This window comes from Strix aluco, chromosome 8 (assembly GCF_031877795.1).
Source record: "Strix aluco isolate bStrAlu1 chromosome 8, bStrAlu1.hap1, whole genome shotgun sequence".
NCBI lineage: Eukaryota > Metazoa > Chordata > Aves > Strigiformes > Strigidae > Strix > Strix aluco.
Window position 1 is genome coordinate 19,996,513 of NC_133938.1, and position 27,182 is coordinate 20,023,694.

A 27,182-nucleotide genomic window follows, 5' to 3' on the forward strand; every position below is an offset into this window, starting at 1 on the left:
AGCTTTTGTTGTTGATCATAGCATTGCTTTTCAGCATTCAATACAATAGTTCTAAATTGTTAAATACTATTATTTTGAACGGGGGGCATAGCATAGTTCAGCAAAAACACGTCTTAACAGACATCTTGGTAATAATTCTTTTGCCTTGGATGTAGGGCTTAGACCAGTGACCTCCAGAGGTCCTTTCAAATTTAAATTCTGTGAAATAAATAAGCTTAAGACTTATTGAACAAATAGGTTAGTTGAAAGTCAGGTCAGCACATCACACCCAAAGATAACAGAAACTAACGGAGCAAAGCACGAATAATTTCTAGTTTTGAGGGAAGAATCCTTCACAAGTCCAGAACTTGCAAGTATAAAACATATGTTAATGTAAGTAAATTTAATCTGCACTTTTAAGATACCTTTAGTTTTTTTACAGAAGTTAAGATCAGCAACAGTGGCCCCTACTGATAGCATGCTCTTTTTTTTCCTCCTGTTAAAAGCATCCCAGGTAAATTAGTACAGCCTGTCTACATTCCATGGTGAGGAAGAAAGCATTTTCCATTTCAGAACAAAGCTCTGCTCTCAGTAACTAAAGAATTCAGATTGCAGACCAGCAGGCCCAAAGACTGGGATATTTCTTTACATACTCTAAAGCAAGGGTGTTTTGAGTTTTCAAAGTGATGGTATGAAGGCTATAGGCTGAAGCAGAGGCAGTGTTAAATATGTGCAGTTCCTCATTTGCCTTGAGAAAAGGGCAGGGATTTGGTGAACAGCTAAGCATCTCTGGTCATAACCTCACAGTAATGTAGAGGGGAAGTGAACTCTGCTGTCAAGGAGCTACATTCCTTTCTTGTTAAGTCACTGTCACTCAGTCCCAGGAGATTTTTACAAGGTTGTTAGATTAAATCACATGGAAAAGAAAGAACCCAAACTGCAACAGACAACAGTTCTATGTTACCCTTAACACAGGCAAAGGTGATGCTGATTTGGGAATAATTTTTGCAGCATCTGATCTTTCAGAATGGTAGCATAACAAATGAGACAGGATCTTCTACATACCTTTAAGAAAAAATATTTATTTATAAAAATACACTGGGATCAGTTTGAGAAGTGTGGCAATAAATACAGTTCAAGGAAGAAAAAGCATTTCTACATGGATATATTATGGCACAATAAAAGGTAAATGCACCATCAACCATGGGACTTCTGTTGGCTCAAGAGTTTGTACAAGCTCCCTTTTTTAGTAAGACAACTATTTCTAAGTTTGGTCAGTTGGTCAGTGTTGATAATGGAATGAATACACAATCACAAATCCACACTTATGTCTAATGCAGGACTTACCATTAGCAAACAATACCTTAGAAACATAGTGATGATATTTAAATCACTAATGTGATGTCTTCGATTTAACTGGCAAAGACCACATTTAACTTTAAGCATGAAATTCTTCTATCTCATTTGGAAAATAGAAAAGCTGTAAATATGTAAAATGAAGGCTTAATGTGGTATGTAAATACCTACATAAGTAGATTGTGAAAATGCATAGCTCCTTATTAGACAACCTGGCTGTACAACAGCACTCCCCCTTTCACAGTATTCCTTTTACTTCATATGCAGTTATTGTTTATGCTGTAGACTACAACTGTTACAGCACTAAAGGCAACTAGACAGGGAAAGGGCAGAGAAAGGAAAAAGGAATGTATGTAAGGCAATATTTCTTAAGGTACATTAAGCATAGTGTGTAGGAAAGACAGGTAACAATTCCACAAGGCTAGTTTCGTTCTTACTGAATAAAATAATGGACTAATACTGAACTTTTGATGCAAGGCTAATAATCAATGCCCTGGTCACTGTACTGACCATGGTAATCTCTTTGATAGTCATCTTGGTACTCTCCGTGATAGTCATCTGGGTATTCTGCCTGATAATCGCTATCGCTGATTTCTGACCCATTAGTTCCTGTTCCTTGGCTGCCATTATGAATGACAGGTTCTGTTGGTGCAGCACAGTACTTGGGGTCATACACTTGTCGTCCAAGCCCATACACACTCATTCCCTTCTGTGAAGCTACTTTGTTGGTACCCATTTGTAATGAAATAGTTGAGTTATCCACAGGTTGTAATATGTGCTTCTGATCGTAGATGTCTCTCCTGGTACCTGGTGCCAGCATACCAGCCTAAGAAAACAGGATTGTAGAGGTTCAGTAAGAAGGTCAAGAGCTGTGATTACTAGATTTATGAGTACAACCAGTACGCCTTCCTAGAAGTGCTAGAAAGTAGGGTTAAAGTATAACAAAACACAGCACAGCAGCATATGTTCACCAGTAAGTCACAGAAGAAAGTCCTTGCAGAAAGGTCCAGTTTAGTTTCCTCTTTGGAAAGAATACACTAAGTGTTTGGACTGAGGTAGTGCCCAGGAAGCAATTTCTCTTTTGCTTCTCTCTAGTTAGTACTTGAAATGAAGTTACTGTTTTCTTCTGGTGTAACACAGCCAGTTGGAAATTCTAGAAGCACCAGGTCATTTTTATGCTTTAAGATACTCAGCACAGAACACGCTGGTTAGTGATAAGAAATTCAAGTTCTTCAATTACTGCATAAAAGCACAGCTGAACTGTACCCTCACTGCTGCCAGTTAGACTCTGCTGCTGCACGCAACTCACAGGTGCTCGTTCCTATCCCATCGGGCTCTCCCAGCTTGAGAGTTGTATCCGCTCTACAAGTGTCACACGCAGTCCTGCTTACCTGACTGGCTCCTTTGTTCGTGCCCATCTGTAGGCTAATTGTCGTCTGGTCAAATGGCTTATCAGTTTGCATTTTTGGATCATAGAGGTGTCTTCTAGTTCCATAAGCAGTCATGCCTGCCTGACTGGCACACTTGTTGGTGCCCATCTTTATTGGGGGAAGGAAGAGGTGGACAGAAAAAAGTGATTTTTATTTGTACAGTAAGCACAGTCTAAGGAAACAAACATGGTTGGTAACTGTGATGGCTGACAGAAAAAGTAATTACAGTGCATGTTTTCCTCATGTAGCTTGACCACTACCTGTAATAAATTACTCTTTCTCCATACTGAACTTCGAAAGGAAAAATAAAGGCAACTGTCATCCTAAGGCATTTCAGTGACTGGCATCTGCCCAACTGCACTGCAATTAGAATAGATGTATGCATCAGAATGTAATAGTAACTTTTACCTCGGACAGTAATGATTCAATTACACTGCCACAACTTCTCTACCACAGGAATTTTAAGGTTTTATGCCAGTTATTTTAGGTTTTATGACTATTAAGGAAAGTGGAGAGAAAAAAAGTTTCTACCATATAAGGAACTTTAGCTATCCAAAGACTCCTACTTTAAAACCGCTTCTGAGGACAGAGGTGACACTGCTAAATATTAGCTGTTCCTTTCCTCCTTATCACTCTTGTTGCAGATTTAAAACAAACAAAAAAACCTTCCGAGCAGTCACTTGAGTTTATAAAGCAAATCAACTGCTTACAAGAATTAAAACCTCATACCTCCTTTCATGATAAGAATATATTATAATTCTGCAGCTGTTTTTGCATAAACAATATATCAATTAATCAAAACAGGAAAGTTGTTCTCAAATATAACAGATTAATTGCAAACTTGAATTTCATACTTACCTGCAGGCCAATTACACTTTGACCAGCTTTTAGTTTTCCTGCATCAAAACTTCGTGCTTGTTTCTCTGCATATTTGACACCAATATCAATTGTAGTATGAAAACCTTTCGTTTTTGCCTATTTAGGGAGAGGAAAAATAAAGTATTCAGTGTTTAAAGTGTATTTTCTGCTACTGGAACACTGGCTTTACAGCCCTGACCCTGGACCCTCAAGTGATGCCACAAGCAAGTTTCTCTCTTACAAGAAACTCTCTGTGCCAGGGGCAAGAGAAGGTAATAGTGCCTTGTGCCACTGGAAGTGGCACTTCAAAGCTACTCAAGCATCTTGTCAGAAGGATATTCTGCAGGCATTAGCGTCCTCCCGTGAGCCTGCCCAGTTCTGTGTATGCACACGCAGCTCCAGAGCAAGGCCATCTGCAGTCAAGAATCCTAACTCTGAATTCCAAGCCTTCCCTGGAGGCATGTGGTAGGACACAGCCCTCTGCAGTATCTCAGACTAACAGTAGTATCTATCCCCTCCCGACAGGCTGGATGCTGTTTTCTGTATTTACATGAGTGGTAAGGGTGCATCTGGATTGGCATGTGGATTTGTGCCAATTCCAGGGGTACAAATACTTACCAGACCTGCTAGCGCCACTAGGGTAGTCTGTACTTGAGTCATATTTCCATTTTCAAAGAGATCATTTGCTTCAAAAATATCATGTGGCTTCATGCCGTACACTTGGATGGCTTTGATAAAATTCCCAATGTTCTCCAGCTAAACAGAAACAAAAAAAGCCAGTTTTCTACTCAGTGTTTCCATTCAGAAACTAAGTAATTTTAAAGTTTCTGGTGTTGGTTGGTTTGTTTTGCTTGTTTTACACAAGTCCTTTGCCTTGTGCAAACTGGAGAAAACAGTTGGCATGGTTAAGAGTGACTGGTGGGAAGTCTGAGATTATTTCTCAGTTTTAACATTGACTTTAGAAATTAATCTAAGGGTTTATCTAGTCTGGCATCTCTCCATCAGTGAGTATCATATACTTTGTTAGATGGGGCTTTGATGACAAAACTGCCTCGACTGTGTCCCTTCTCAGAGAAATACTAATCTAAAACCTGTTTCAAACTGGAAAATTCAATATAGTGTCCGTGCTATTTGACTTTAGCAACTGATAATTTTGAGTAAAATAAAATCATAACTATGTAGATAGTAAGAACATTTAACTTGGTTTGAAGGTATTACTTTGCTCACCTCCTAGGACAAACTCAGCTAAGCTTTTGGGGTTTAGCAACATTTTTTAGCATTGTGCGCTGCAGAAATTGGGAAGCAATATGAAGTACAAGGAGTAAGGACTGAATCTCATCTTTCCTTCTGAAGTCTTAAGAGGTATTAAGACTTTTTTTAAAAAATAAAAATCCTTCACTGTATTAGAAGTGTTCAAAGCCAACAAAACCAAGAGGCTGACACAGCAGTATTAAGCCAGACCCAGGAACAGTAAAGGCAGTCAACTCTAACCAGCAACCCTTGCAATGCTTGTTCTAAATGCACGTTGCCTTTCATAGTCCCTTGTAGGGGACAAATGCTAGATAGAGCACTCATCAGAAATCAAATCTGGATATACTGAAATAAAATATATACTGTAGTTTGTACCATACTGTTCTCTGAGTTCTGTTACACAACCATTTCTTCTGAGACTGTTCAGGTCCTTTCCCTCCCCATCCTTTCCAGCTGCTTTCTCAGGACACTTCATACAGTGATGCCCAGGTACAGGCAAGCTGTTGACCTAACACCTTGCAGCACTGCCTGGATGGAAAACTCCAGTTGTGATTTAATAAAAAATTAACAGTTTTTTTTTAACTTGGAAAAAGGCCTTGCTGTAGGACTCTATGTTCTTCTTCCATCTGAAATTTCACCTAACAGCTAAAGAACTACTATTAAATATATATACTCAACTGCCATTTATGAGCCATCTCAGCTATAGCTGCTTTCTGTTAAATGCTGTTTATGTATGCAGTATCCTCAGCTGTTGTGTACGCATCATACAAAACTTGGTGCTATTAAGATTTAAGGTGTACCACATTCACAGCAAATGTGTTAATACAGAACAAAAGAACTGTTTGGGGGTTGGAGGGGTTAGAGGTGTAGTTCTGGGTTTTTTTTGTTTTACCTGGTGCCAATTTAGTTTTGATTGATTAATTTTCTTCACTGATCCTGGCTGCAGCTTATTTATAAGCCTGGGGAGGTGAAAAAAAGGGAAATGCTTAAACAATAAATCTCATCCTTATACCATCTGTGCAGGCATTATAGAATATTTTCACTCATGCTTTATTAGTTGCATTAATTTCATCAAAATGGTTAATTTTTTGGTTTATACAGAGTGCCTAGCTCAGATCTCAGGTCTAAGAAGTCTAACAGACCATAAGAATTTTTGTGTGCCATTTGATTATTATAGAAAAGAGCTTCACCGTTAAATTTAGAAATACTCAGAAATCTTTGCTGAAATATAAAGGAGATTTAAGTTTTCATTCTTTTCCACAGTTTCAAAGAAGCTCTCTCCCACCCTGCTATCAGCTATCTTTGACTATTATTGTTGATGTGTTTGAAGGGGAGTCTTCAGAAAGTCCCTCCTTAGCTCCTCAAAAGTGGAAAACTGCTAAAAATAAGGTTACTTCATAAATGCTTACTCGCATAAGATTATGCCATCTTTTAATCCCAGTTGAAAGTTTGCACCAATGCTCAGCCCTGTAACCTCTTCTATCCAGTTACGCAGATCTTCTTCTATCTGGGGGTCATATTTCAGGGCAATCTGTAACACAAGCAGTTATAAAGTTACTTCCAGAGAAAACTGCAACTCTTCCCCCCCCCCCCCATCCATTTCAGAGAGTATGCTATAGCATTCATCCAGCAATTTTATTGCTGGATTTTAAACTGTTTTTTAAATATCAGAGTACAGATGTAAGTCTTTTATCCCTTTTACTACAATGGTTATGGCTCTACTAAACGTTTATTTGCAACTAGCACTTTGAAGCACTTAACAGTTCTTCCTACTGTAAGAATTGCTGGAGCTTGTGAATAGTCTTTTGACAGCTGCAGAAAAATGAGGACTCTTTGGAGAAAATATTCTACCCAAGTTGTACTTCAGCAGGAAGTGAAATAGTGTGTTATGAACACAAGAATTCTGAATTGCCGTGCCATGCCTACTGCTCAGATGTAGATTTCTACATGGGAACTTTTATATAATAGATTTGAAATTATTCAGCCAAAGATTATGGTGGGTTTGCTTTTTTATCTAGATTATGATTAATGGAGATGACCTAGTAAGTTTTCTCCTTGTCGGTACAACATTAAGAGTTATCTTGCTGGGGATTATGGGCATTGTTTGTGTGTCATTTTTAAACTTAAGCTTTAGTATGCCTGCTATTTCTATTTTCTTTGGACTTGCTGGAAGACTCTGATGGAATAAACTGTGATCTCATGTCTTAATTGCAAAGAGAAAACCTCCAATGGCCTTTGAAGTTAAAGGCATCAAACAGAAGCCCAGAGTTGTTAGCAAGGTGACTTAAATACTCCTTTTCCAGATGTTCAGACTTCACTACTCAGTGTGTCAGCTTATGCTTCACTCACTAGAAATCAATCCACGTGAACGGAATGCTTAAAACCAGTAAACTTCAACAATGCCTGCAGCTAACGGGGCACATGTTTCACTCTCTCTGCCCTTTGTTGCCCTCCCCTAAAGACACTGAAAAGCAGCTCAAACTTCCTTCAGCCTAAACCTGTTACTTTTGCAATACTTATCGATATTGGCGAGTTGGAGGAAAGGGATTATATCATTGAAAGCATTGCTACGTTCTTTGCACACAAAACAAGTTATCTGAGCACAAGATTTTACAGCATAAATAACCTCCACCAGCGTGGAGGTTGGCAACGCTTTCCCACCTTTGCTAGAAGTTGCCCCGCATGGGTCAGGAACCAAGACGGGGAATGAGGGAGCTACCGTGAGAAACCTGACCAGCAAGCACAGAATGCACTTGCAGTATTTCTAATGGAAAATCATCTTAGCTACCATCAGTTGCTTACAAATTCTGAACAAGAAACTCATGTAAAGCCACTTACATTCAGATCAAAATGCAAATTTCAGACTTTTTGCATATAGTCTTAGACTTCAGCCCAGAAAGGCCAGATATTAGCAGCTATTTATACTGCAGGAGATTATAATTCCAACCTATCTGAATTACTTGGATAGAGGCAATTGCTACATTTTGGCTGGCGTTAGTAATTCCCAACTCCAAATTTACCAAACTAAAAATTCCAGTATTCTGTTCTCTATTTTTCTTCTAAGGGGAATGGAAAATTCCTGTATCTCTGGCTTTACTTCAAAAACTTGTCTGAGTAATACTTATTTTCTTAGACTATTTGTAATAGTGGTGCTATGGTGCCTTAGTTACAGATCAGGATAATGGACTAACCCATTTCCTTATTCAGATCTGATTAAGGTGTAAAATTTTGTGCAATATTCTGCACAAGATGACAGGTACCTCAGTGCTTGGACCAAAGCTAGTCTAAAATAATCAAGATACCCCTTTTCTCATTGAAGAAAAAAGGAAGAGAGCTCAGGTAATACTGCCTATTGTGAGTAAAGTATCATGACTTCTTTTTTTAATCATGCCTTTTGGATATTAGACAGCCAAGATGAGAAGCAGACTAGAAAAGTTAGCTGAAGTTCACAGCTTCGTAGAGGAAGCCGCTGCATTTTTGTCTCTTGGGTGACAGATAGTCCTCTTGCACCTTCCTTAAATTTAGCATCCGAAGCAGCACAATGACATTCTTCATTTAAAGTGATGGTAATAATAGTAAAGGGTGGGTAGCCCCTTTTCTGAGAGGCTACCAGAAAGGTTACCCTCTTGAAAATGGTGTATGAGGAAGTTGGTTATCATCTTTCTCCTTCCTAACCTGGTGATTAGCTTGCAAACTACTTTTCATGGCTATTTGATTTCCTATGGAAACAAGGCCTATACGATCACAGCCTTAATTTGTCTCCCCAGTAACATTTGGCCGGACTCAACTAAATTGTTCAAACTTATAGAAGAGCAGCAGTCTTGGACATAACTGACTCTATTATTTTGTGTGAAAGTAAGTAAAGTATCTGTGCAAAGAGAAATATCCCAAAACATCCCCCAAAAAACTGAAACATAGCATCACACACTTACACATTAGAGAACCTACAGAGATCTTACAAAAGTGATCTGACCCACAAAATCTTAAGTTACATGTACAGACAAGACATACAGTAGATAACATATTTCTGTACACCAGTTCGAAAGAAGAAATAGGATTCGTAGAAAGGTCAGAACTTGGTATGCTCTGATATTCCAGTCAGAAGATGGCAGACAATTTAGGCTGGTCATTTGTATGTTGACTGTCCATACTATGTTAAAATCGCCATTCTAACATGCCATGTGGGTACACAAAGATGCTTAAGCTACTCTCTTCCACAATTCTTTAGTTGGTTGGAAATGTAACGAACATTGTGCTTTCTGAAAATTCAGGCAGTTTCTGCTTCAGTGTAGCTTAATGACAACGTTAAGTCATAGTTAGTCATCCTGCAGCTGGAATTGTCTGGAATAGTCTTTCTACAACTTAATTTATTTTTAAGCACTGGTAATTGCTGGGTTTTTTTAAAGAGGAAATTACATCCATGATCATGCCACCAAGAGACACATTTTAAAGGTTACTCTATCTCCTCCCTCCCCGTGTTTAAAAAAAAAAAATAAATATGGAAGCCAGTAAGAGTAAGAACCCTAAAGACTTCTGCAAGTGTGGCTATTTTAATCTTTCTTGACGAGCATATAAAGGAAAAAAAAAATGGCAAAAATTTTCCTCACTTAATACTAAGTGCATTCCATATGTGAGATTACAACTGCGCTGAATATTAAATTGCTGCCCCCGTTGCTTGGGGAGCTTAGAAGTAATCGGATGGAATTTTATCACTTCTCCTGAAGAATATTTACTTTATGTTGGAGTACTTTACCATTTGTTCAAATCTTGAGTTTTTCAAGAGGTTTTAAATTGTCTTGGGGTATCACTACAGTGCTTATATAGAGATAGGAAATAAAAAATGCTTATATACATGAAGAAACTTATTGCCACTAAAACCATTACTATTAAATCTGCTAGTTTTTGGAATTGTCATTACTACCGTGCAGTTTGACTTAAATATGGCAAAGTTTTTGTTCCGATTTTTGAACTGGTGGGAAACTAGGTTACATAAAGTGAAGAGTGGTGATAGTTTGAAAATTATACTCAAGCTACCTGAAAAGCTAGAAATGTGGAAACTTTAGAACCTGGTTTTAAACATGTGACGAGAAGGGTTAAACAGGGAGAGTGACAGGTCAGGTACTGCCAGAAGCAAGGCATTATGCCTACTCTGAATTCTTAGCTCTTTTACTCCCCATAGCACAACCAGAAGTTATGTAACACTAAGTGAATACTTTGTATTTTCCACGTCTATCTGAGCTGTTCCAGTTTTCCTTTGATTGCTATCTACGAGGGGAAGCTGAAAGCTTTGATATAAATGAAAAAAATTTTAAGGCTTTTTCCATTACTACTAATCAACATGCCAACATTTGATCCTTTTTAAGTACTCAACTTTCATAGAAGACACTTAAATCTTACAGGTCCACAGCAAAAGAAAAAACCATCTACTAAAGCTGAAAGCAGTAGCTAAGCAGCTTAATTCAAAGTATACATCATCAGTGCCATGAAAAAACCTACAGTTTCAGAACACTGTAAAAAAGATTTAATTGTAGCAATGGATATAAAGATTTTATAAAAGTTTAAAACCAGATAGCAGGAAGCCAACTGTTAATTTCGTTACTTTGTTCTGACAAATCTTATATAAAGTTGTAAGTGCTACCCTTTTTGCTGATGCTTCAGAGTTAATTTAATAGATTTAATAGTTAGAAATACCTTTGAAAGGAAACTAAAATTTATAAAAGTGGTCAAAATTACAGGTGATCTAAGGTTGTGGGAAGAGAAGAGTAGGTGCTACCTGCCCTTTACAAGCTGATATACACACATTTATGCCAATATATGCCTCAGTCTAGAATTCCTGGGTTAAACTTGATTCCCCTGGTGACTTCATACCCTGTTCTTGCATCTTGTTCTGTTCAGGTAGGACTTTCCTGTTTGGGACCTCTTACAGTGTAAAAACCCCCCCTCTATCTGTAGTACAAGAACAGCAGTCATCACTGTTTTTGTCAAGTGTATGGATTCCTGGAAACAACTGAAGTTATGTTGGCCAACTTTAATGATCTGTCTGTGTCCCTTGAAGTTACTCAGTGTGCCTGTAGCATGTTAAGTTTGAGTGATGATGTTAACCAGTATTTCACACAATAAATGATATCATATGGACTTTCAATTGTCCTTTTATACTAATCTTTTCCAAATTACAAAGTACACACTGTACACTAAGAGCTATATACATGCCAAATCTCCAGTTTAAGAGTTCAGCTGTCTATATTGCTGCTACGCTGGAAAAATACTGTAACAGTATCTCAAGAAAGAGTTTAAGCGCACTGCATAGTTTTTTACAAGTCACTGGGACTAACAAACAGAAAACTTAGTAAGTTAAAAAGCAGGTATAAAAGATTGAAAGCTTTCAAAGTCATCCATCACGTCATAATAGCTCGCATTTCTTAGTTCTGATGAAACTTTTGACTAAAGCTTCAGGCTTTATGCCCCCACAGCAGGAGTCAAATGTTGAACATGCAGCACGCTAAATTTAAAGTACTAGCAAGCATTTGATGAAACTGCTCTCTGGTCAAAAGTTTTAACAATAAGAGCATATGCTTGTCAAAGTGAGTGAACAACTCTATCATAGGAACCGTGTTTGTCAACAAAACCTAGATTTATATGCATATAAAAGTGCAGCAAGATAGGTTGGTATGTCACTGTTTTCCAAGGTAAATAAAGTACAGGGCTATGTACAGCAAGAGAAATAGCCAGGACTTTATTCCAAGATAGTAAATGAAGAGGTTACGCACATACTTTTTCACCAAAGTGAACAGAAAAATAAAGCTCTAAGATTTAGATGTTGATATTCTTCATAGGGAGAAATTTGGTGTGGCCTATATCCTTGTTTAAAGTGACACAAAATTACTAGTTTTCAGACAAAAAAAGATAGAGGAGAGAAAGCTTACTGGATTTCTAGTAAGTATGGCAGCATATTCATCTCATACTGAATTCAATCCACGTCTAGCCAGGGGTTTTAGTATTAGTTTTACACATCTAGGTCATAAACTACTGAAAGCAAATAAGATAACTATGGGAAAACTCCAGCTTTTAAGACCTAAACTTGTACAGTTTAAATTTTAAGCAGCAATTTGTTCCTATAGCAACTTTTCAGTTTTTATTAATTTGGAACTATCTGAGTGAAACTGAATTTTTGTGGTTTCAGTGGTGCCTACAAACATCCTTTGCATTTAAATAAGTACTACCCTCAGGAGCCATTTGTCTTGCAGAGGCCAAAGATACCAATGCTGATACTTCTTTATCATTTGCTTGGCACTAGTGTGCAATAAGATCTTTCTCCTCCCCTTTTTAAGGCTTTATGATGAGAAAGATGAAAGCATAATTATCTCCTGGTATCAAGGCAGAAGCTCTTGGAAGCCCTTAGTCCTCAGAAGTGGGAGTGAGGCAGACTACATGGCCAGTCCCAAATTAGTCTCCAAAATTCCAGCTTCTGGCACCTGAGTTGCCCCATTCTGTTCATCACCTGCTATTCCAGAACACATCTCTGAATCTCACATCTAAAATTTACACAGCAAAATGTCTGGGACAAAAAAATAGCGTTAAGAGCTTACTGGTTATGTGAACGACCAAGAAAAAGGCACAGAACAGTAAGAGTTCTTCTCATAAGCAGGAAGAAAGGGTTTCTAGATTTATTATTTTATTTAATTATACAACTAAGTTAAAACTTTCTGTTTAAAATTCTGTGATGTAAATAGATTATTGTACATGTCTAATCTTCAGCTTCAGAGGTGAGAGAGAGTGACAAGGACAGAATCAGTATTTTTCTGCAGAACAGTTCTAGTTGTCTGACAACAGAGTGGTTATTTAGTCATAGAATAAATAGCATACCCTTTAAGTTGAGACAGAGAACCTAAGACAGTGGGAAAATACAAGGTTTTGATTTTTACTGAAAGTGTGTCAGAAAAGGGAGTGACAGGCTACCAAAGTTATTGTCAAGTGGAGTTTCTTGTCATTTGAGCTACCAAGCCACTAACATCATAAGGACAACTTAAAATTCCCTGTTAATTTCATATATGTTGACCAGGATTGCATGCAAAAGCAAATGTCAGAAGAGGCATATTTGTGCATGAGAAATCCAAAGGTAAAGGGAAGGTAAAAGTCCAGATGAAAGCCAAAGGGCAAAGTACCTCAAAAACTGAAAGCCACCATTAAGTATGTCCTGCTATTTCAATATGTGTTGTTTTCTGTCATTATGGACTGTTTACAGAAAGGCAGAGAACACACTGTGTTAACACTAATATTGAAAGATCTCGCTAAATCTCACTACGCTACTTAGCACAAAAATTTTACAGCTGTATCCATTTTGCTTAATATTCAACAGTATTTTTTTGTTATGTGTAGCATAACTGACGACTTGCCAACATCTCACTGTTTTCTCTGTAAATCAAAATTTAGGCCACAATCTTTAAAAGAGGGATGGACAAGCATTAATCCAAAATTCCTGGCACTATTCCTATAGGCACCAGTTTAAACTCTGTGAAGTAAGAACAAGCCATGTCTCAAAGTTTCCAAGTCATCTTACAAGTAAGATGCCTGTAGTCATGCATGGTGTTTGCTGCCAGATCAGCAGGCTGGACGAACTAAGTGTTCTACTCCCTGGCTATCCAGTATGATTTTGTGACAGCTTGAAAACTATTCAAGAAGGAAACGTTACCATCTCTTTCCTCAGAGTGCACTAACAACTCAGATGTACACCTGCCCTTTGAATACTGGTTCCCTCTCGTTCTCTGCAGCTGTATTACTATAATGCTCACACCCATTCAAATCTGTTCTCACAGTTTTTCTCACATTCCTTGTTCTTATAATTTTTTGTCATAGTCACAGTTTTCTGGCTTATAACTCCAATTCTCCTTAGTCATCAGCTTCCACTTTCAGCTGTAGCACCTTCTGGTCATGCCAGCATACATTATACTTCTTGATATCAAGTACCTTTGAACTGTATCTTTAGTCTGTATATTGCTGAAGAGTTTATTTTTCTTTGCAGAACATGGTTCCAGCAATATTCACTACCTATTATTTCAAATAATTGCTGTTTTCATTTGAAAAAGCACTGGGATATGAAATTTCTTCTCAGCTAAGACTGTGATGATCCAACCCAATGCACAAAAGCGTTACTCCCTGAGGAGAACAGACTCTCCTTGGTTTGAAACCCACCCCCAGTATGACTGGCTTGAGCTCTGATACAACACAGCAGATCTGGGCAGGCTCTGACATCACTAACAGAGATGTCTTCTGAAACAACGTGCTGAGCACTGCACTGGAAATATTAGGTTAACGGTTGGACTAGATGATCTTCAAGGTCCTTTCCAACCTAGATGATTCTGTGATTGGTACCCTGCTGTACTGGCAGACTTCAGTGACACCTGGTTACTCTTGTTTTGGGGAGTGGGGGTGGGGAAATCTAAGAGAACAATCTGGTGCATGAACAGCAAAAAAAAAAAAAAAAAATCTGAAAATGATCTAGTTTTCCTAGTCGTAACCCAGGAAGCGTCTCCTGAGATGATGTCTACTATAACTCTGGTGGAACAGGAGTTCTCAAAGGCTAGACAGCCAGCAAACAGAGAAACGGTGACATCAATGATCACTGTATCTTTCTGACAGTACTTTCCTAATCTATTGCTACTTCAGCAATCCAGGAAATTATATATTCTTTCAAGTTTACTTCTTTTTCTCACCAATAGAACAGCTTTTAAAATATGTCACATTACAAGCAAACTGTACTGTGACTCTGTGGCCCTTCCCCAAGGGCCAAACGTGTTGACAAGTCTTCTGACTTCACCTTCCAAACAGAATCAGAAAATCTGATTATTTTAGTCTGAGTCTCTCTCCACACCTCTTTTCTTCTCTTCAAGCCAGCTTCACTTACCAAAATCAGAGCAATTATGTTTTACAGCAGCAAGTGGCTAATTAGTAACTCATACATACCTCTCAAAAAAGTTAAAGAAAACTGAAGCCTATCAAATGCAAGCTTTGCTAGATGTTACTCAAAATGTACATTCCCTCTGCCTCTCCAGCAAAGGCACAGTCCATGCTGCATTTTCTCACCACTTTTTTCAAAAGTAAACTTCAAGACTCCGCTCCTTTCACACCTCTTTTGCCCCCACCCAATAAGCTCAGACTGCTCACTACCACTCGTGATCCCAGATATAGGCTTGACTGAAAAATAAACCGTATGACACTGCTGGTCCCAAGGTAACAGGGGTTGCCCAGTTAATAGTGCTCAGTGTTTCCCACCGACTGCTCTGATCCTATTTGGTCACCTGTCAGCCTGCTTCAACTTAATTCCATGAACTCACATTAGCTGAACAGGCTAATTGAGGTGCCTGTGATAAGTATTCATAAGGAAAATACAGATTTCTCTCATTCTTACCATCACTTCATCCTTGCACAAAATGATTCAACCTGTGTTTTTTGTAATTTAGGTGAAAGAAGTGATTTCTTGAGAAGTTCCTTAGTTTCTACTAGACAGCAAAGTCCGCCTAGATTTATCTTTCATACAGTTAGTAGATCAAAATCTGAATTCACACATAGCACATTTTTCTGGTTCAGGTAGTTTTCTTAGCAGAAGCATGAGAAATGCAGATTTCACACCATAGGCTTTAGAATATCTTGCCTATCAGCTGCTATTGTTTTGCTTTACCACCACCAAAAAAACTGAAAGAATGAATTCGGCACAAAGAATGAAACATAATAATCTGCTTCTGCTGCTCCCTGCCCTCCATCTCACCCCTTCCTTTCCTGGGTATGTCTCTGACCAGTTGAAGTTCAGTAGGTAATGCATAATGTTGATTATATTCCAGGAAACATCAAATATTTTCAGATACGGCCACCCAGGCAAGTTGTGCTTTAACCACATAAAAAGAGTTCTAAGAAGAATATGATCTACAATTAATGTGATATTAAAAAAAAGTGATGACCAAACACACATTAGAAAACATTTATTTTGTAATAAAATCTTTAAAGGCCTACCACTGAAATTTAGCAGATTATTGAAGAAAGTCTAAGAATAGTAAGACAGTATTTGAAATTTACATAGCTCCTACAGGCAGTTCCATATAAGTCACAAAAGCTGCATAGTAGACAGTTGGACAGGTATTTTTAAAAAAATTATGATTAGATGAACTTTTAGATCAACCTTTTATTTAATGAAAATGTAGCTTAAGTTATTTAAAAATCAAGCCATAAGCCTGCTGTACTGAAGTTTATAACAAGTACTACTTGTTAAGAAGAAAGTACTACTGCTGAAGTAGGAAAGACAGTCAAACTCCTAAGAGGTTCTCATTAGAAGTTACTACAGGTTACTACCCTGTAGTAACTTCTAAACCAACATTTTTCAGCACTTGAGCATGAGCAGAAAGAACAGTTGGCACTGCTGGAGTGGGTAGAGGATGCACGTAGACACTGCATCCAAAACTCAGGATACCACAAGGTAAGCTGTAGTCTCATTATGCTGCACACCTGAATTCACTGTAGGTTTGAAATACACACGCAAGCAGCAGTATGTGTGGGCAATGCTGTATTGCAAATGACATGCAAGAGAGGTCCCAATCCTCAATTATTTAAGGTTCCAAAATGCTCAGGTGCCCTGACTGGACTCTAACTTTGTTAGTTATGTTTTGTTCTAATTCTTTTCCATTCATTCAAAGACCAGTTCTTTATCTCTAATGTTTAACCTCACAGCTTTTCTGTTCATTTTTTTATTAAAACCTGCTAGATTCTTTCAAATAGAAGTACCTTTCCATATCACAAACATTTTTATACCATCATTTATTCATGCTAAAGGATGCTATTAAGGCAGACCATAGTAAAAAGGCAAGTCTCTATTTTCTTAGAAAGTTACTTGTAACTTTTCACTTCTATTGGGGCACAATTAATACAATGATGTCAGCAAGGTAAGAGGACAGCTTCTTGCAAAAATAAGCAAAGAACATTTAGTCTTGGAACAATAGACAGGTGTCTGAACTACATATGCTTCATTAACTTAACCCTGTATTGACTTTCAGATATGATATATAATGTAACTTCAAATTGATCCCATGTAGTGTTACGAAGTTAACCAAAGCAGTGGCAGCTCACGCTGGGCAGGTGGTGGGAATATCAACAGAAGCTGAAGTACAGGTCCTGTTCCAGCGCATCCTTTCACTTGGTGGGTGCTGGCCTGAGCTCTGACTCATGCTCTGCCCATGCTCAGCACAGAAGGGAAATGCTCTGGTGGGGCCCACATTCGCAGTGAGGCAAGAGTTGGCTTTCACCACAAACATTTGAATATAACCAAATCCCATCCCAAATGCATGTGTCTGTTTTGCCTTAGAAGGCTTCTAGCATGTAGTCAATTGATTAGGGACAACAGAAAAATACTTTTCAATTAAATTACTCTTATTCAAGCAAAACCAGGAATACGAAGATAATGCTCTCTGTCTATAAATAAGAGGCTGCAGCAGTGGAAATACCAACAGGAAAGCAATATAACAGGAGAGCTTTCTTAGCAAGAAAGCAAAGTAAGGTTTTTATAGCAGTAACATCCGGTTTTAATCTGGGAAGAGCCATGGTCCAAACATGCAAAGCTGGGTAGGAAGATTTGTTAAGAATCCATCGATCATTCAGCCAGCTAGGACTTGCAGTAGATCAGACTGTACCTCCATGAAAGCATTTCAGAACAGCAAGGAAGTGCAGAAATATTTAGGTTTTGCCCAAATCTAGGAAAAGACTTGGTGTTCAAGTCCTGCAGGGTGTGTGTACAAGCCACATACAGTTTCACTACACTATACCTCTTAAGGATTACTTTGTAACCAAAAGGACATCTGCCTAAATAAAGTCCTCAAAAAAAAATCCTGTTTAGACCCTAGAAGACCAGGTGAAGACTTGAAAGGGAAGCAGCAAAGGCACTGAACAGTTAAAGTCCAGTTTTCAGGAGCAAGCAAGGATCAGTGACCAGAGTAAGTTCAGACTCCCAAGGCTTAAAGCTTGCTTGGCCCAGCTGCATGGGTAAGACAGTTTGGTGAGAGTCCAAACAGGGCACTAGACCGTAGCTGTGACAGCAGCACTTCATGCCTTGCTGTAATGGTTTTCTCTTACTGCCAGCTCCTCCAGTGTGACTAACGTCTTCAAGTCTTTGTAATTTATACATCCAGAATTGTATCTGCTTCAGGTGAGAGATAGTTTTATATAAGTAACAAGAAGTTTAATTATGTCTCCCCTCCTAATATCTATTAAACTCTACACTGGCTTAAGGAGGGGGAAAAAAAAAGGGGGTGGTGGTGGTAGTGGTGTTGAGGGGGCTTTTGTTTTTTAAAGAAAAAAACCCAAACATAGAACCACCCACCTGAAAAAAGTCAAAACTGGTTTTGAGAAAAACACTGTAATTCAATCCCACTAAACAGAGACAGCAACATAAGTTACTCTGAGGCATTACTGCAAAACCAAAAATATTTACGCAAAAGAGAGCATTTGTTGCTGAATATAGCTATACAACTTAACAGTTGTTTAGAATCAGATACTTACAAAAAGCAATTTTTAAGCCAAAGAGTCCCTCTTAAAGAAAAAAGAAGGATTTTCACATGATCTCACTTTGAAAAAATCTGTTTCAAATTGCCCTACGTGTCCTGGCCTCAAGCCCATTTTTACTGAAGGCCTTTCCTGTACAGTTCCATAAGGGATGGGAATCTCTACAAAGTTTGCCTTAAAAGGATGTGTCAGATGCACAGTGTATATGGTGTTACGTAGCTACAGAAGCTAACAATTCTGAGTACAAAGAAGTTTCTATCCTTTATTCTCCAAGGCAAATTATAAATTATTTGGAGGCAAGAAAAAGCCTCCAAATTAATGTTCTTACAAAAAAATGCTGAAGTTAGAAAAAAAAAAATCACTGATGTGCCATTATCCCAAAACAATGCATGCATGCATCCATCTTCTAAGGGTACTGACTCAGCAACAGGAATGTAATAGGTATGTTTCTCTAAATTTTAAACTAAGTCTAACTCCAAAACTGCACAAGAAGCACATTCACTTGTACATTTTAAACAAACAAGCATTACTGTAACACAAATTAAACATTTTATTTTCTGAGGCTACTAATCCCATTTAATCATTATGACTCTGTCAAACTCTATTTGCTTTCTTCAGAGGTGTTCTGGCCAGAGGAGGTATACCGTGAGCTTGCACGAAAAGGATGCAAGACTTGACACTTATCCCACACCCTTAAACATTAACCTCAGCAAGTTTTATGTTTTTCTATCACCAGTAAAAGTTTTATTAAAAAGTTTATTAATCCACCAGAACCAAGGTCACTATAATACATTTTATAAATTCACAAAAAGTGCTTTAAATTTGAAAGTGCAGACATAGTGTGCTTCCTAAAGTTAAACATAACAGAAGTTTACAGCAAACATCCTCACTCTTAATTCATTCAGGCACCATGCTTTGCTGGCAGCAGCACTGGCAGTTTCTATCTGTGCTGTCCTCATGCACGCACAGGAGCAGACTGGTCTAGTGCTCCACCTCTGCTTTGATGTTCATGAGGCAGTGGTAGGTAATCCCAGCTATGCCATGCCATTCATCACCTTCCTCCTAGAAAAAATGGTGTAAGCCAAGAGACAAAACTGGAAATTACATCCCTCACACAGGGCTTAACATGGGACAGCGATACATGTCTTGCAGTTCAAGAATGGCTGTGCACTGTTGCAAGTGGCAGTTTTGAGACATATGAGGACTCCAATAGACAACTGTCAACTTGGCAATGACATGTCAAGGTTTACTGGGAATTTAAACCACTGAGAAAAGGAAATTAACTCCTGCGTTGGTGGTTTACAGCAACAGCTGACAAATGTCACTAGGGTAGCCACTTTCACAGTTTGTTTTATCTCACCTACTTGGGGGCTACAGGCAAGTGAAATGGATATAGGGTATGTCTAGCTAGTGGGGTTGTGCAAAGGTTCCCGAAGGCAAGTCTCCTTGTTTGTGGGCTTGGGCAAGCGTGCAGAATGGGCAATGCTTGGCTGACAAACAAAGGATACTTTAAGCAGATGGCAGGGGTGCTAACATCCAAGTTGCTGGCAAGGGAAGTGCTTCCATGACAAACTACTTGCTTCTGCTTATCATAAAAAGAGATGTATCATAGGTATGAACTGCCAACTCAATGTTACATAGGTTTCATCACCATCAGTTTGCAGTTGTTAGTAGGTCTCCTTATTACTGCTGTAGTATTAATACTTCAATAGAAGTAGTCACAGAATTGGAAACCTACACCTGATTAGTGCTCAGAACAGCAGACGTGTCCTGAGATAGTAACAGTGAAAGAGGAAAATGGATTAGACACATCAAGATAGACAGAGCAGACACACTGAGGTAGATAGCAAAGGATGAAGATGAACGGAGACACTGCAGTTAAGATTCTTTCCACTGCTGGAATACCTTCCTCCTTTAAAAAAAAAACCCTAATGAAGACACATAGCTATTGATTAGGGCTGTTGCATTAATACCGCTTCTCAATCAATATGAGAACTCTTCACACACGGGATCTGACACTAGGAGAATACAAATTAATAAGTGACTACAGCTTAATAAAGCTAGTGTTTCACTGGGTTTCTTTAAAAAAAAAAAAAATCCTCTGCAAGATTTCCAGCAAAAGGCTAACCTCATGTTTCAGCAATTGAGGTGGCAAAGACATTCTCAGAAGCGTAAGAGGCTTCTGCCCAGAAAAGGAGCACACCATGATTTGGATGTGGAGGGAAGCATGCAGGAGGACTATGTTCTAGGAACTGTTGTTGAACCCAAGTTACTGAAATTTAATATTGTCAATCAAGGTAAAACTAAGCATCAGAAAGAAGTAACCAGCAGGGATATTGTAAATAACTTGTAGAATTCTCATCATTTGGTTGCTAATACATTAAAAAAAGCATCTTAAGACTAACTGACAAAATACAAGTTTTCATTGTTTATATCACTGTCTTTTAAGTGGTATATGTAGTTATTGTGCCAAACATGGACTGACTGTAAGTTTAGCTATGGAATTATTCCACCGTCATTTTTACGTTTTGTGGACAGTTTTGCTATTGACTCAGTTATCAAAACTGTACCATTAAGTACAATTCTCTTATGTTGAATGCATTCTGCGCATCTAGCTGTTCCCAACTTAAACCTATGGCAGAAGTTTTCACTCAGCATTTCACTAATCTCTGTGTATTACAATTATAAAGGAGGTTTGGGAACAGCTATTATAAAAATAGGATGCTTGAAGATTAACACACTAAGAGATTTCCGGAAGACAAAGCTGTGAAGTTGTTCATTTGAACTGCAGATCTGCTACTAAAGCCTAGATCCAGCTGGAAAAAAATTCAGGTTTTGGAAAAAATACAGAAATTGGACACAAAGAGCAATATTTTAGTGCCATGCACATTGGAACTGATATTTAGCTAGTAAATGTCAACTTCAAGAGCAATGATCAACTATCAGAAACCACAAATTAATTTGAGCAAACTGACATTCAATGCTTGATCTTGTAAAATCTTTCTGCTATTTCCTCTGAAATTCCCTTTGTCAAATCTCAGCGTATATATTTCTATTATATATTTCTGACAGCAGCAAAATACTGGGTTTTTATTCTCCATGCAACAAACTCAAGATTTACATCATGGAAAAGGTCACGCAGGGTGATTTTATTTTAAACTAAACACATGACTTTAATTCAAACCCTGTAACTTAAAGATATTAATTCTTTAAAAGCTACATAGACATCCATGTATGAGAGAATGGGAATGCAGAGATCCTATACTGTCAGATATTATCACAGAAGATACCCCACCTCTGCTCTCAAAGTGTAAGTTTTCATTGCCTTTACCCAGTACAGTCTCCATTTTTATTACATCATTTCAGACAACATTAATAGAAATACACTTTATCAGCAGCAAACATTGTTACCTAAGGTTCATAAAATTCAGTCAGTAAACTTAAACATTTGCTAAAGGAAAACAGTATACAGGAAGTATGGAAGGGTAAACCAAGTATATAGTAGGAACAGTTACATTTTAAGAAGGAAAAGGGTATTGTTACTGTTTTGAAAGGAGGGCTGAGAAACAGGAAGGAGAAGGCCTAACAGTCCAACTACAGGCAGCCAAATCTTCCTCTAGCTATTAAATCTCTAATTAAAAAATCTGAAAGTTAATGATTTGAATCTGGTTCCCAGTTAAAAGTATTCATAAAAGAGTAATTTCTGGACAAAGCAATTAAATCTGTTTATTTGGCCTGTAGTAAGTGAAATATGGTACAAGAATTTTCTCCGTAGCAGTTTCAGGAGGAACAGAATAATCATTCCTACGAGTGATTAGCATTATTCACCACAGGTTTCAATAATTTTTCATTAATCTGCATTTGCCCTCAAGAAGAAAAGCAGGAAGTACTAGTGCCCTTCTGCACACTTGCAAAATAGCCTGTTTACAGGCTTCATTTGTCTAACAGCCTCCAGTTTAAAAAGTTTGTTTCCTTTCCTTTTCCATATCACTAAGCGCTTGACCTTTCAGGGTGGCAGCTGCAAGGACAGACTCACCTCAGTTACTCTGCTGTCTTTAAAAAGTTTGGAAAATGGTACTGACCAGTGCCAGCTTCCTGACAGAGAGATGGCTTGGAAGGAAGGTCAGAGACTAGAGTCAAGACACGGTATAGCCAAATGCTATGCAGTTTAACTCCCCATACAGACCATATTTCTGTCCATCCTTCCTTTCACAGGGAGATGAAACTGGCAGTGTATCAAACATAAGAGGAGGGAAAAGATAAATGCCTGCCTGATACAACTACCATTTCCATGGGAAGGGTGGAGTCACTAGGAAGCAGCTGAAAGAACTGGAACCTCTCCTTCTCCTGCCCAGCGTTCCTGTTTGCTCCACACCTTATGCAGCGAGACAATGGAGCAAAAGCTTCTTCTAATTTCTTACCTTCCTCAGTGGTAAATCAGAGACAAATATAACATTAGTTTGTAGCTTTATCTAATTGCATCACCATCTCAACCAATGCTAACCTCATGTACTGCAGAAACTCTCCCCATTGCTTAAGAAGAAAATTATTTATTGCCTGCAGAAGAAACTACCCATTTCAATCAGCTTAAAGGGCTCCTCACTGAATATTTGTTTTGGATCAAGTATCTTCTGTGATCTCAAGTAAACATGAAATCAGCTTCAAAGGGATTACACTAGTTTGACTACCTACACATTTCTCATGCAGACGAGTTTCTTTACAGCTGGGAACCAGTATACAAATTCCATCCTTTCTTTGTACGAATGAGGAAAAGAGATCCATAACAGAGACCGGACACCTTATCAGTGTGAACTAAGGTAAGGAGCAAAACAAGAGAAGAGTGGAGCCTCAAAAGGACAAAAAAAAAAAAAAAGCAAAAAAAAAAAAGCCCTAAACACCAATCTAAACAAAGATTTTAAGCTTAGATGTAAGCTTAGAGATGGAATCTTGAACATCAATTAAACAAAATTCTTATAAAGCATCAGGACATGTTATATTCATCTATTCAAATACCATAGCAGACAAAAGGTCTCTCTGAACACTAATACAATGCCAAATGAGAAAATAAAGAATAAAAACCAAAACCGAGAGACTTTTCTGTCCAGCACAGCTGGGCCCTCAGGCAGCATTGCTGTCAACACGTCTTTTCTGCAGAAAAACACTGCTTGGAGATTAGCACTGAAAATTTCAAACAAGGGTATCTAACATTCACCATCATTCAAGCAGGGAGGTACCATAGCCACTTACAAACATTACACCAACACCACATTAAACAAACAAACAACACAATAGTTTGCATGAAGGTCAGTGTTTCAGAAAGTGTGATTAAGATCAGTACCAAAAAATGATCCACCAAGATTTGGAAATTAGATGTTGTTCTTCAAATCTTTATGAGACGGAAGGATCTGGAAAAAGGAATTTCTGATCTTTACAGAGACCTTTTTCTCTGATCCTCTAGAATTATATAGAGAAACGGAAACATATCTAATACGCAGATCCACGCAAGATACTAGATAGGAGGTACGCAGTGTATCTGTCTATAATATAACTGCTTTGAAATTTGATCTCTTACAGTAAGAGCAACATTCTCAAAGTTCAAAGCTATATATTATGCCGGAGTTTTTGTTGTTGGTTGTTTCTTCTGTTTGCTTGTTTTTTTTAAAGGAGATGAGTTCATTTGTCTTTAGCATATTTGAATAGTTTTTTATGGCACTGCTGCACTGCCATTCCCAAGGACTGCAGCAGAAGCCTGCATACAAGTAAACTGAAGCTGCCACAGAACATCCACCCCTCTGCAATATTTGCATTGAAGAGAGAAGAGAAAGTGAGTGAAATAACAGACACTTAGCATGATGAAGTAGACGGCCCTTTGCATACAGGCGTGAAATACACCAGTTTCAAACCCTCGGGCTTGGAACAGTTCCTCTCAGGAGGCCCTAAGAAAGCTGATGACAGTAAGAAACTGAAAGAACGAACAAAGAACTTCTTCCCATCTTGTCCCCATAAAGCGATCCCTGTTAAACAACCTACATGAGTCTGTCAACATTTTTTAAAGTAGAAGAGCATTTCTTCCTAATTCATATACACAGCATACGGTTTATTGTCTTTTATGTAGATTGTGACGGTGTAGATAAATCACTGAGTTTAGACATTGGAAACAATTGCTCTGGAAGACATTTGGTTACAAACTTTATAGCAGAAACCCACAACCATCCTGAGAAAGCCAATAAAGTGTATTTTGTGAAGCTCCCAACACATTAACTTAGACTTTCTGCATAAATTATAATGTTTAAAGTGAACTACTTTTCTCCCTCTTCCCCCTTCTACTCGGCCACAAGTAAAACAGGATTTGGGGATGTGCTGAAGCCTGAAACCAGACGTGTGAAATAACTAGTTACTAAATACCACATTTAGAATTTAAGCCTGTGAATAAAGACGGAGAGCATCAACTTATCCCTAGCTGTTTACCGGCATAATTTTTATTGCAGAGGTTTTTCCTCTTGCCAGGTAGTTGCTGGCTGCAAGATAACAGTCTGTGGAACAGGACACTAACATAAGCACCTTTTGTTCCACGGAATACGAGAAAAATCAAAGCCAAGCCAGAGCAACTCAGTAAAACAACGCACACAAGGCGCACAGCTCTCCGGCGGCAAAGCCTCGGCTACCGCCAGCGGTGACTTTCTCTGCCGTTTTAAACCACCGCACCGGGTGCTGTGACAAGCCCCTGTCGCGGCAGCGGCGGCCGCTCCCCCCGCTGCTGCCGGCGCCCCCGGCGGGGCGGGGCGGGGCGGGGCGGGGCGCTCCGGGAAGGCCCCGCCAGCGCCGGGCCGGGGACCCCGCGCGCCCGCTCCCCGGCAGGCGCGGGGCCCCCGCGCGCCTTTGTGTGCCCCCGCCGGGCGGGGCGGGGCGGGGCCGCGCCGGGCAGACAATGCGCGGTCTGTGCGGGGCCCGCGCTGATTGGCCGCGCGCCGCCCGTGCCCATGATGTCATGCGGCTGGAATGCGCCGCGCGGGGGGCCGGGACGCGCCGCGCGTCTCGTCGGTGCCGCTCCGCTCCGCGCTGCCCGCCGCGCCCACCCACTCCGCGCCGCCGCCGGCCGCCGCACGGGCCTGGGGGGAGGAGAGGGGGCAGCGGCCGCGGGGCCGAGCGGGACGTCCCGCGCCAAGGCCCGCGGCGCGGGCAGGTGCAGCGCGGGACGCGGCGCCGCGCACGGGTCCGCCCGGCGCCGACAAACTCTCTCCCGTCCCCGCCGCGGCAGAGAGTTTCCCGAGCGGGGCCAGGGAGGGCAGCGGCGTCCCGCGGGCGGCGGCGGGAGCATCCTTCCCGTGCCACCACCGCGCGGGGCGGGCGGGGGGCCCCCGCCGGCGACCAGAGGCAGCGAAGCGTCGCGTCGCGTCCCGGCCCGTCCCGCCCCGGGGCAGACAAAGCCCGGTCGAGCCCCGCGCCGCCGCCGCCGCCCGTACCTTGTTCTTGACCTCGGCGGACAGCCCGTAGGAGGGCCCCTTGTTGAAGTGGGTCATGTCGGCGGTCTCCCCGCTGCCTGGGGGCGCTGGTCGCGGGCGCTGGCGGCTCCGGGCTGAGGCGAGAGTCCGCCCGCGGCCGCGGAAAGTTCTAGTCCCTCCCCCACGGCCCGGCCCCGCGGCCTTTGGAGCCGCCCGCGCGCCAATCCGGGCGCGGGGCTGCGCCAGCCCCTCCCGGCCCGCCTGGGGAGGGGGCGCGCGGCCGCGGGGGAGGGGCCCCCGCCCCGCCCCGCCCCGCCCCGCCCCGCCCGCTGCCGGGTACCGCCCGGGGGGTCCGGGCCGGGCCGGGCCGGGCGGGGCGCGGAGCGGAGCAAGGGGACGTCAGCGGGAAGGAATCCGCTGCCACCGACGGCCGCCGCGGGGAAGCGCCGCCGGGAGCTGCCGCGGAATGCGCCGCCGCCGCGGATTCCTACCGCTGGCGGCGCCCCGGCGGGGAGCGGGAGCGGGGGTCTGGGTGAGGGAGCGGCGGCCCTCCCCGGCCGCGGCTAGTGAGCTGCTGGTGCGCGGCGGGAAGCCCCCCCCCGCCGGACCGGGCTGACAGCACCGGCAAAGCAGCTGAGGAGCCGGGAGGGCGGGGGGGACGGCGGTGGCTCTCCGTGGCGGGGCGATGCCTTTCCTCAGGCCCTTCCCGGCGGTGCGGGACCGGCGCTCCCGCCCGCCGGCGCAGAGGAGCGCCCGGAGAGCCCGGCCTGAGCGGTGACGGGCCGCGGGGAGGGCTGGCTGCTAGAAAGGGCCTCAGCCGCTCGGGCTGATAACTCTTGCACTGCCTGATGGCTTGAACTACTCCTGAGATTCCTTTAAAATGTTATAAAATGACAGGAAACTTTGGAAAACGCCGGGAGATAGCAAAAAGGGGGCAGAAAAAACGTGCACAAGTCCTTGCAGTGAGATGGAGTAGGACGATGGGCTCATCTGGAGCCATGTTGTGGGCACGGGTCCCTGCGGGGGCCAGCACCGCCGGCTCCCGGTGCGGGCCACCGCTTCCCCCTCCCGCGCCAAGGCACTACCGAGCCGACGCGGGGCCGAGCTGGCCACCGCTGGGGAGGGCGGCCGGCCTGCTCCGCAGCGAGAGGCCCGTCCCTCTTTGGAAAGCACCGGGCATACATAAGGTCTGCATGCTGGGCATACCAGCGGGGTGACACCAGGTCCAGCCCGGGCAGCGTTCGTTCATTCCTGGCAGCGAGCGGTCCCTTCGTGGCTTCGGCACTGAAGCCACCCTTGAAAGCGAGTACAGATTCAACAGTTCATC

The 27,182-nt window shown here is 41.2% G+C and overlaps 1 protein-coding gene across 1 annotated transcript; it reads right to left on the reverse strand.

Moving 5' to 3' along the window:
- Positions 1-1,041: 1,041 nt before the first annotated feature.
- On the reverse strand, positions 1,042-26,064 carry CNN3 (calponin 3). The gene is made up of 7 exons (XM_074832546.1): positions 25,877-26,064; positions 6,284-6,405; positions 5,767-5,833; positions 4,242-4,379; positions 3,624-3,740; positions 2,727-2,873; positions 1,042-2,161 (listed from the first exon to the last, which is right to left on the reverse strand). The coding sequence occupies exons 1-7, from the start codon at positions 25,931-25,933 to the stop codon at positions 1,814-1,816; spliced, it is 996 nt and encodes a 331-aa protein (XP_074688647.1). The 5' UTR covers positions 25,934-26,064; the 3' UTR covers positions 1,042-1,813.
- Between the last annotated feature and the right edge of the window lie 1,118 nt (positions 26,065-27,182).